The sequence below is a fragment of the Notolabrus celidotus genome, chromosome 15, assembly GCF_009762535.1.
Source record: "Notolabrus celidotus isolate fNotCel1 chromosome 15, fNotCel1.pri, whole genome shotgun sequence".
In the NCBI taxonomy this organism is placed as follows: Eukaryota; Metazoa; Chordata; class Actinopteri; order Labriformes; family Labridae; genus Notolabrus; species Notolabrus celidotus.
In genome coordinates, this window is record NC_048286.1 from 17,324,698 (window position 1) to 17,335,507 (window position 10,810).

Consider the following 10,810-nt stretch of genomic DNA (forward strand, 5'->3'; position numbering starts at 1 on the left):
AGCTTACATGAAGAGCAGGTCTAACCTGTACTCGTTTCTATCATTAAGAAAGACCCAATTGAATCCACCACAAGCAAGCACTTGGGCAACAGTTGCAAGGAACAACTTCCTTTCAACAGGCAGAAACCTCGAGCAGAACCCGAACCATGATGGACAGCCATCTGCTGCGACCTGCTGGGATTATTTGATGAAACATCTGACTGATTTTATAACTTCTTCAGTTCAGGATTTGTCTTCTTAAGTCTTTTTTTTCTCAATGAGTTTCTGTTTTTTTAAAGCATTTAGATTAGGGGGGGCAGGCTGGGGCCAAGGGTGTTGTCAGAGGGACACATTCAACCCTGACAAAAGAGACTGAGAAGGGCGAGGACCGGCTGAGAACAAACTGGCAAAAAAATCAGTGCATCCCTATATATTAGACATATATACTACTGTGTACTAGATCAAACAGGGGGGTCCAGGTTCAGTTTTACAGGGGTACTGGCCCCTGTTGGCCCCTCCCCAGAACCACCACTGGCTGAAACAAAACCTATTATTCTACTTTTTAATAATTTGATAAGTCATAAACCCCATCTCTTAATAAAAAATGTACTCATTTTTGGTCAGCTAACTACATTCCAAAAATAATAATCTGAGTGTCTGTGTCTCCTAAGCTAATATTTTGTTTTTAATATAACTGTACCCTGATTTAAAGGAAGACTATCAATTAAACCATGATTAAACATTTCCACCCTCTTGTTGGTCTTATTTAAAGTACTTTAATATCGAAAGCTATGGTCCCCACACCTCGGTAACAGTATTGCTTTGTAAATTAAGAGTCAGTTGCGTGAATTCATTCTAAAAGACTCACTTCAAACATTTTCACTCAAACCGGGACACGACTGAACCCACATCACGCCAACCCAAGTTGGTCGAGCCCCTCCCACCATATGACCACCACAGACACTAGTCAACATGGCTGCTATCTTCCTACTGTTTGACCTGCAAATAAATTTACAACAAGCTCTTCTCATGAACTGAACGTGTAAACGACTTCACAGAGACCACATACACGGCTAAAGGGACTAAGCAGAGACCAGGATGTGCTCTGTCGTTGGATGCGATTCGGGGCGTCGCAGTGCGGAACGGTTTAAGATACCAGAGGATCCCGAGAGGAGACTGGAATGGGTCCAATTCCTCTTTGAAGTGAATGGACAACAGCTCAAAGAGGCACACTGGACTGATATCACAATTTGTGGGGAACATTTTACCAAAGACTGTTTTGTGAATCCGACTCCAGCGACTGGCACGGTCCAGCTGAAATGTAGCGCAGTCCCATCTCTGAATATCAAGACTGAGCCAGACGAGCCTGAGCCAGACCAGCCTGTGCAGAGTCTACAGTGCGTGGTGAGTCTGGCATGGCATGGCATGTCAATAAAGATCAACACATCCCTGGGTGATCCATCATGTCTAAAAAAAAACAAAAATAACTTCGGCTTATAAGCACACAATTTTATTTTCCCATGCTGCATTCAGGGTCTATAAATATTTGTAAATAACTAGTTACTCAAGTTATAGTGCCCATTTGTATGGAAGCAGAGGGGTGGCCAAGGGTGGCACTGGCACCCCTTAAAATCCAATTGGCCACCCCAAAATCCTAAACTGTGATTGGCTGTTTGCCTTGTCAGAGAGAGTTAAAAGGCTGACAGTAGACTTCTTTATTAGTGCCCTCAAATGTGAATAAAAAATAAATACATTGTAAGTCCTTAAATAATTAAGCTTAGAGGATGTATGCCACTTTGTCATGTTTTTTTTTAAGTCAAAAGGAATATAACAACTGTTTAATACTTTAATGAAAGTAGGTTGTGAAGACAGAAAGGGTAAATGTTACTTATTTGTAAATGCACTGGCAACCCCTGCCTACGTGAGAGCCTCAGTTGGGCCAACCCGGTCAAAAAGTTCTGGACACGCCCCTGTACTGAAGAGGATTAGGGCCACCAGAGAAATAAATAAAATAAAATGTACGAGAGAAAACTCAAAATTTCCGAGATTATAAAGTTGTACATTTTCGAGAAATAACTTAAAAATTTCGAGTTTTTAAAGACGTGAATCTGTTAGGAATCAAACTCGAAATTTTCGAGTTTATAAAGTCATACATTTAGCAAGCTGCCCTTTGCCCATTTCACTGCATCATGGACCCACTTGACAGCCTTATCAAATTGTGCTTCTTACTTGGACTCAGCAGTAAGGAGATACTACTGATTTTAGCCCAGAATCATCACATTATTATAAGCATCCGGACTTGAAAAGACATTGCTGTATTGTGCTTCTGCAGTTATCCAACAAGAAATTCACCTCAGCGGGCAGATGCAAGGATATAGATTCTATATCCTATGTCCTTGCATCTGCCCGCTGAGGTGATGCAACATCATGTGAACAACCTAAACATGTAAACAAGGATATATAATCTATATCATATTAGAAATATTAGGGGAAGATGATAATAATAATACAAATAATAATAATAACATCAAATAAAATAGAGACTAATGCACACCAAAAATAAAATATGTGTAATTAAAATAAATGAAAGCATCAAAATTAAGAATAAAAATAGTTAAAATAAATAGGGGGTATTGATAAGAGTTGAGAAATATATACTAAGGCTAAAAATATCAATAAAACTGAGTAGATAAATAAAAATTAAGTAAATGAATGAACATAATGTAGGTAAAAACATATATCTCTCAAATAAACAGGTGTTAAGTGTTTGCAATACTTTATAACCCAATACATTTATTTCATGTATTTAATTTAAACAAAGGTACAGGTAAGGTCATAATCACAGTGTTGACACGATCAACATCCCTTTTAATAAAGAATCCTATTCACTAAATACAACCTATAGGAAGTAAATCCTGCTCAAACATTTCAACATTCATATGATATTATGTCTTGTTTGGTTTCAATGCAGACCATTCAATACGACAGGTGCCCAACGGTACACTGACTTTAGCTTGTGGTCACATTCTGTGGAGTACAGTGAGCATTTGACATGTAATTGAATTCCTCCCTATGAAACTGAATAAGCTTACCACACATATTTGAGGACATTAACTTTGCAATTGCACGTAGGGACACATCAGACCCATCGTTCATTTTCACATTAGGAGAAACACAACATCAAGGTACTGAGAGATGCTCTGAATGAAAATGTCAGTTTTTGTGTAACTTCAAGCTTTTACAGGGTTCCCACACGTCCTGGAAAACCTGGAAAACCTGGAAAACAGTTGACCAGTTTTCCAGTACTGGAAAACACCTGGAAAATGGGAGAAAAAGTAAAATGTCCTGGAAAATCACATATAGTCCTGGAAAATGATTCCAACATGGCTGCGTTTGACCTGACCCTATTAACAAAACACATCCCCGTTCATTGAAAGTTGAGTGCACGCAGTGCTGGAAAAGACAGCGACACTGCGCAACTTTTTTCACATCTTTTCTCCTTCACTTCATAATCATGCATTCACAGAAAACGGGGGTATATTGTTTATGTTTTATGGTACATTTGGCTTAATTACCGTACTCTAGCTCAGTTGTTCTCAAAGTGGGGTCCTGAGACCCCTGGGGGTCTGCGAACCATAGCATGGGAGGTCCATGAAATAATTTGAATACATTTCTAGTTAATCATAAAATTGTGCTGTGTCATTACAAAACAGCATACACCATTGTTATGATACCATTTGGTGGCTCGAAGGGATATGTGAGTCTTGCTACTGTTAATTTTCTGAAAGCGTTTAAGATCAATTACTTGAAAAGTATAAATGCTGTCATGTTGAGTCCACAAGGAATGAAATGACCCTCTGTTTTAAAGTATACAAGTGGTATTTACTTGATTCAAATTGAAGTGTTATCTGTTTATCACTATGGTACAGGTCTGAAGTATTTACATTGATACATTTTACAATACAAATAGTTCCAAGGGAAACTAAGAGTGCAAATGGTAGTAAGCATGTGCTTTAGTGATGGGAAGTTGGCTCTTTTCAGAGAGCCGGCTTTTTTGACTCGGCCCCCAAAGAAGAGCCAGCTCTTTCGACTCCCGAACGGCTCTTAGTTTAGGATCTTTTGTAGCCGTGTATTTTACCTTAATTTTGCAAAAACTAATGACTTGTGTTGAAAACCCTTTTACGTACGGTGTTTTTATGAGAAGCCTTATAATTGCCTAATTGTGTGCATTTATTCTGTTACAAAATCATTCTCACCCTAAACCTAGGGTTATGATTAGGGTTAGGGTTGTGATAAGGGTTAGGGTTGTGATTAGGGTTAGGGTTAGGGTTAGGGTTTTGATTAGGGTTAGGGTTGTGATAGGGTTAGGGTTAGGGTTAGGGTTTTGATTAGGGTTAGGGTTGTGATAGGGTTAGGGTTGTGATTAGGGTTAGGGTTGTGATTAGGGTTAGGGTTAGGGTTAGGGTTGTGATTAGGGTTAGGGTTAGGATTAGGGTTAGGGTTGTGATTAGGGTTAGGGTTGTGATTAGGGTTAGGATTAGGGTTAGGGTTGTAATTGGGGTTAGGGTTAGGATCAGGGTTAGGGTTGTGATTAGGGTTAGGGTTGTAATTGGGGTTAGGGTTGTGATTAGGGTTAGGGTTGTGATTAGGGTTAGGATCAGGGTTAGGGTTGTGATCAGGGTTAGGGTTGTAATTAGGGTTGTGATTAGGGTTAGGGTTGTTATTAGGGTTAGGGTTGTGATAAGGGTTAGGATCAGGGTTAGGGTTGTAATTAGGGTTAGGGTTGTAATTGGGGTTAGGGTTGTGATTAGGGTTAGGGTTGTGATTAGGGTTAGGATCAGGGTTAGGGTTGTGATCAGGGTTAGGGTTGTAATTAGGGTTGTGATTAGGGTTAGGGTTGTTATTAGGGTTAGGGTTGTGATTAGGGTTAGGGTTGTGATTAGGGTTAGGGTTGTGGTTAGGGTTGTGGTTAGGGTTAGGGTTGTAATTAGGGTTAGGGTTGTGGTTAGGGTTAGGGTTGTCATTAGGGTTAGGGTTAGGGTTAGGGTTGTGATTAGGGTTAGGGTTAGGGTTAGGGTTAAGGTAAGAACCAGAACCAAACTCAAGCAAACAGAACCAGAACCAAACTCAAGCAAACAGAACCAGAACCAAACTCAAGCAAACCCAACCAGAACCAAACCAGAACCGAACCAGAGCAGAACCAGAACCATACCAGAACCGAACCAGAACCGTACCAGAACCGAACTAGAACCGAACCAGAACCGAACCAAAACCAAACCAGATCCGACTCAGATCCGAACCGAACCACAACCGAACCGGAACCGAACCAGAACCATACCAGAACCGAACCAGAACAGAATCAGAACTGAACCAGAACCGTACCAGAACTGAACCAGTACCGAACCAGAACCGAACCAGAACCGAACTTAGGCAAACAGATCCACAACCAAACTCAGGAATACAGAATCAGAACCAGAACCAAACTCAATAAAACGGAACCAGAACCAACTCACGCAAACAGAACCAGAACCAAACTCAAGCAAACAGTTGAGTTGAGTTGTTTGAGAAAAGAGAAAGCTGAGATGTTGCCCATCATTGTTACTTGGTTGCACTAATAAAGTGAAGTGCTGTACATCTGTGGTTGCATTATTCTATTATCAATTTGCCATCATTTTTAAGTATGTAAGAGATGGTTTTATTGATAGCCATAGACTACATGTCTTTCAATGTAGACTTCCACTGAGAGGAACATATTAGACTATTTAGGAACTAAATTTAGATGGTCATACCAGCTTGATCATCAATGAAAATGTCCTGGAAATGTCCTGGAAAATGATCTCTGGAAAAGAGTGGGAACCCTGTTTTATTTTGTAATCTGTGCAGGAGCCTGTCGAATCCAAAGATGCTGCTTGTCAGTGTGATGACCTTCTGATCTATTATAGTACAACTTCCCTCTCTGGAAAATCAATTCATACTTTAACAGGTACAAAACTTTATGTCTTACAGTAAGAACGAAGAGGTCATTTGTTTTTTTATTTAACTCCTTACTTTGGAAAACTAAACTTTTTTTTTTTTTGCATCCCAAGAAAGTCTTTTTTCAGTGTCTGACTCATCTGATGTTTCAAATGCCATTTCCCTTGGATCCGACTTAAAAAAAGAAAAGTGAGTAATTTAAATTTTCAAACAATTTAGTAATTTCTTCAAATAAAATGTATGTTTTTTGTAAATCTTGAATTTTAACTGTGCTTTAGGGATGGACATATACTGATGAAAGGGAAGTATGTTGTGAATGAAAACTGCCTCCTCCAGTTGTTCCGCCACAAGTGCCCGACATGTGACGTGAAACTTCTTGCTGAGAAGATCACCTGCGGGATGCTCATCATACTGAATCAACAGTGCCCTCAGTGTGACTACAGATACCAGTGGAAAAGTCAGGTCAATGCCAACATCCCTGCAGCTGTAGAAAAACACCTGAAACGAGGCACAGGTGTTACTTCAGAGACCCAACAGGTAGGACGACTGGAATAGTTAAGCATGCTGCAATAAATCCTTCCACTTTTTGTGACTTATGAGGACCTCAGAAACTAAAGGAGCTCCAGAAAGACAGTGGAAGTATTTCTCACATTCCCTCAGTTGGGATTAGGGTTAGGGTTGTAATTAGGGTTAGGGTTATGATTAGGGTTAGGGTTGTGATTAGGGTTAGGGTTGTGATTAGGGTTAGGGTTAGGATTAGGGTTAGGGTTAGGGTTAGGGTTAGGGTTAGGGTTGTGATTAGGGTTAGGGTTAGGATTAGGGTTAGGGTTAGGGTTAGGGTTAGGGTTGTGATTAGGGTTGGGATTAGGGTTAGGGTTATGATTAGGGTTAGGGTTGTGATTAGGGTTGTGATTAGGGTTAGGGTTATGATTAGGGTTAGGGTTGTGATTAGGGTTGTGATTAGGGTTAGGGTTATGATTAGGGTTAGGGTTGTGATTAGGGTTAGGGTTGTGATTAGGGTTGTGATTAGGGTTGGGGTTATGATTAGGGTAAGGGTTGTGATTAGGGTTGTGATTAGGGTTGGGGTTATGATTAGGGTTGTGATTAGGGTTAGGGTTATGATTAGGGTTAGGGTTATGATTAGGGTTAGGGTTGTGATTAGGGTTGTGATTAGGGTTGGGGTTATGATTAGGGTAAGGGTTGTGATTAGGGTTAGGGTTAGGGTTGGTTGTGGTTAGGGTTAGGATTAGGGTTAGGGTTAGGGTTGTGATTAGGGTTAGGGTTGTGATTAGGGTTATGGTTAGGGTTATGATTATGATCAGTGATTGGGGTTAGGGTTATGATTAAGGTTATGATTAGGGTAAGGGTTAGGGTTTTAATTAAGGTTAGGGTTAGGATTAGGGTTGTAATTAGGGTTAGGGTTGTGGTTAGGGTTAGGGTTAGGGTTGTGATTAGGGTTAGGGTTAGGATTAGGGTTAGGGTTAGGGTTGTAATTAGGGTTAGGGTTAGGGTTGTGGTTAGGGTTAGGGTTAGGGTTGTGATTAGGGTTAGGGTTGTGATTAGAGTTAGGGTTAGGGTTAAGGTTAGAACCAGAACTAAATTTAAGCAAACAGAACCAGAACCAAACTCAAGCACAGAACCACAGAGAAAGGCTTAGCTACACAATAATACAGAACTATGAACTATACAGAACTATGAACTATACAGCTGTGAGTCAGTATCCCTGCAGTTAGATAGATTACATCTGTAGCAAGTTAACCCAGCTTAATCATTGCCTACTGTCAAGGTAGCCCAGAAATATGGTGTCACAGAGTGTAATGTTTTAAAATGATGAGCACTTAAACACTGTCTTGAGATGTGCGTCTGAGTATGTGACTGAAAACCTGCACTGTGAAAATGTTGAATGCATGCAGCTAGTTTAATGATTGATAGTCACTGCCTGATGCAAATATGTACAGCACTGTTAAATGTTGTCCTTTTGTTTCTGCATGTGTCTTCTTTAACATTTCCTTATTGTTGCTTCCTGATTGTCTTGCTCCATGTATTTTATGTCCATGGACACTTTCTCAAAAACTGTCATATTATGTCCTTATGTAGCTTTTAGTCATTTTTAATTGTATGGTGCTATTTGTACTTTTCTTTTCTTCTCCTTTTGGTTTGTTTGTTTGTTTGTTTGTGTTTTGGTTTCTCCCCCACCTTCTTATTTTGATCTTATTTTACCCTATTTTATCTTGTTTAATCTTGATCTTTTTAGGGAGCCTTTTTAATACCTGGAAAGGGACTACGGATGTAAACTAGCCTTTTGGCTAAATTAATTAATTAATTAAAGACATTTCATTAACATATCAGTCATCCATTCAATATATTTACTCTCAGCACTATTTTTTAGTATACTTTTGGCTGTATAACTTATGTTTTCATTGCTCATGAATACCTCATAATGTACAGTCTTTAATGATACGACAAATTCTAGTTAAAATATTCCATGCCGGATAGTCAGGAGAGGTTTGTCCTCTGCCAGGTTTTTACTTTGTCTCTATATTCTTCCCAGGAAACAGCAGCAGAAGACGACCCTAGCAGCAGATTTTCCTCTGAAATTATTTCATTAAGTGATGAAGAAAGCGATCCTTCAGAAGAAGGAGAAGAAGATGACAAAGGTGGAGCGAGTTCAGATGGGGAATGGAATCTAACTGAGGAAATTTTGCTGGCTGAAGAGCTCACAAAGGAGTCTGAAGACGAAAGTGAAGGGGAAGGCGAAGAGGAAGAAGATTTTGATTCCCAAAGTGGCCTCAAAATTAGTGAGCTCTGCACAGACTGTGGAAGTTTTTATACTCTGAAGCCTCACACATGCGAGTACAAAGTCAAACCCTTCTCCTGTAGCATTTGTGGCAAAAGATGTGTTACTGAGATCTCTCTGAAAATTCACAGCAGAATCCACGATGAGACCTACGAACATCCATGCAAATACTGCTATGTTACTTTCAAAACAAGGGTGGACAAACTAAAACATGAGCAGACTCATCAAGATAGTCCAAGTCCCTACAAATGTCCTGACTGTCCCAAGATGTTTTCCAGCATTAAAGAACGCAACGTACACCTGTCGCGCCACAGAACCCCAGACGGGGTCAAATGTGGAGTTTGTGGGATTGAATTTAGTGATTTGCATCATCTTCGGAGGCACTCAGTTGTGCACACAGGATTAAAACCATACAAGTGTTCAGTGTGCCAACGTAGCTTTAACCAGTCAAGCAACTTGAAATCTCACATGCGCATGCACACAGGGGAGAGGCCTTTTCAGTGTCAGCATTGTGACAAATGCTTCAATCACAATGTGAGCTTGAAGAGTCATGTCCAGCGGTACCACACGGAGAATGTTGGGCTTGATCGAAACAAGGGTAAGAGGCAAAAATTGGAATGTGACTCTGGTGTTGCTAAAGGCAATGGGAATAAGGAAGACTCAGACTATGAGTTTGACAGTGATGAAGAAGAACAAAGTACAGAGGAGGCTGAGCAAAAGAAAAGTAAAAAGAGACGCACAGGTAGACCAAGAGGACGGCCGAAGAGAAATGCAGCAGGTGACGATGTACTGTCTGGGGGTAAAAACGGCTCAAACAATAAAACTACAAAACCAAAGGTACAGAAGTCAAAGAAAACTGTTTCCAGTGACGAGGAAAGTGAGAATGAGCAAACAGACAGTGATGCATCCTTTGACACAGCAGAAGAGGTAGAAGAGACAGGAGGGGGGACGTTGAAGAAGAGCAAAGGGGGATCAAGAGGACAGAAAAATGACAGCGACATTGATTTTGATCCAGACAAAGAAACAAAGAAAAGGAAGAACAGCAGCCAGAGCAGTGGAAGGAGCTCAGGCAAGTTAAGAGGCAGAGCGAAGAAGAATCTAGAGGTCTGAATGATGATGATGAATTTATTTGGTGTGCGCCACTATAGTTAAAAGAAGACATTAACACTGAAAGACAATAGGGACTGATCTGTATTCCTTGATTGTATTAACGTTTTTTACCTTAGAAACAAAACATCCATGCAGGCAAGCATCTTTCTAAATTGCTCTGATTTTGATCACTCATTTGCTGCTAACTGTTGTTTGGATCAAAGGACTAAAGTGGGAAAAGTGGATTATCCAGAGCTGATGAGCTCCTTTCAGTGTTTGTTTAAAATCAATATTATGGTAGTCAGAGAGGGTGACTCAATAAGTCAGAAGAATTGTTTAGAAAAAAAAAAATCAAGCATTCATTATTGATTATTGGGTGTGAGAAGGTGAATGGGAGTGTTGGGTAAAGGAAGTGTTAGTGACAATGGAAAATTTGGGTCACGACATAGAGGATAAAAATAGCTCCCAAGGCGAAACACAATAACACTTGTATTCTGTAATTCAGTCAGAGCACTGAAGCATAATCAATTTGTCTTTTCTCAATTACTATCAGGCTGTTGAATAATGTACATCAGCTATTGATCAGATTAATAACTGTTACATGTTTGGTTTTAAAAATCAATCGCACAAATTTTACCCATTTGCTCTGTAATGATCTTTTACAAAATGCATTAAAACCTAATCAAACTATTGTAATTCCCTGTGTGTGAGTATTTTTGAGGCCTGATCTCTATTGATTATCAATGCAGCAATAGAGCGAGAACATTGTTACATTAGGACATTACAAAGAACTGTTCTGATAGTTCTGGTTTATTAATCCCATTTCCTTCTTTCTGAAATTGATTTTAGTTTTCTAATGCTACAAAAATCAGCTTGCTGAAGCTTCAAACTAGTTTGAGATGTATTTTGTGACTCATCGCAGTGAAGAGGAATTGCTTGTGGTTCTCTTACACTCCAGTAGTAATACATTTG

At 39.7% G+C, this 10,810-nt stretch overlaps 1 protein-coding gene across 1 annotated transcript; it reads left to right on the forward strand.

Moving 5' to 3' along the window:
• Positions 1 to 898: 898 nt before the first annotated feature.
• Positions 899 to 10,528, forward strand: LOC117826261 (zinc finger protein 778-like). The gene is made up of 5 exons (XM_034702197.1): positions 899 to 1,383; positions 5,863 to 5,962; positions 6,066 to 6,141; positions 6,231 to 6,489; positions 8,504 to 10,528. The coding sequence occupies exons 1-5, from the start codon at positions 1,078 to 1,080 to the stop codon at positions 9,857 to 9,859; spliced, it is 2,097 nt and encodes a 698-aa protein (XP_034558088.1). The 5' UTR covers positions 899 to 1,077; the 3' UTR covers positions 9,860 to 10,528.
• Positions 10,529 to 10,810: the final 282 nt, after the last annotated feature.

Coding starts and splice junctions, on each gene's coding strand:
- LOC117826261 (XM_034702197.1), top strand. CDS start 1,078: ATGTGCTCTGTCGTTGGATGCGATTCGGGGCGTCGCAGTGCGGAACGG. Junction 1,384..5,862: donor TGCAGAGTCTACAGTGCGTG/GTGAGTCTGGCA, acceptor TAATCTGTGCAG/GAGCCTGTCGAATCCAAAGA. Junction 6,490..8,503: donor TTACTTCAGAGACCCAACAG/GTAGGACGACTG, acceptor TATTCTTCCCAG/GAAACAGCAGCAGAAGACGA.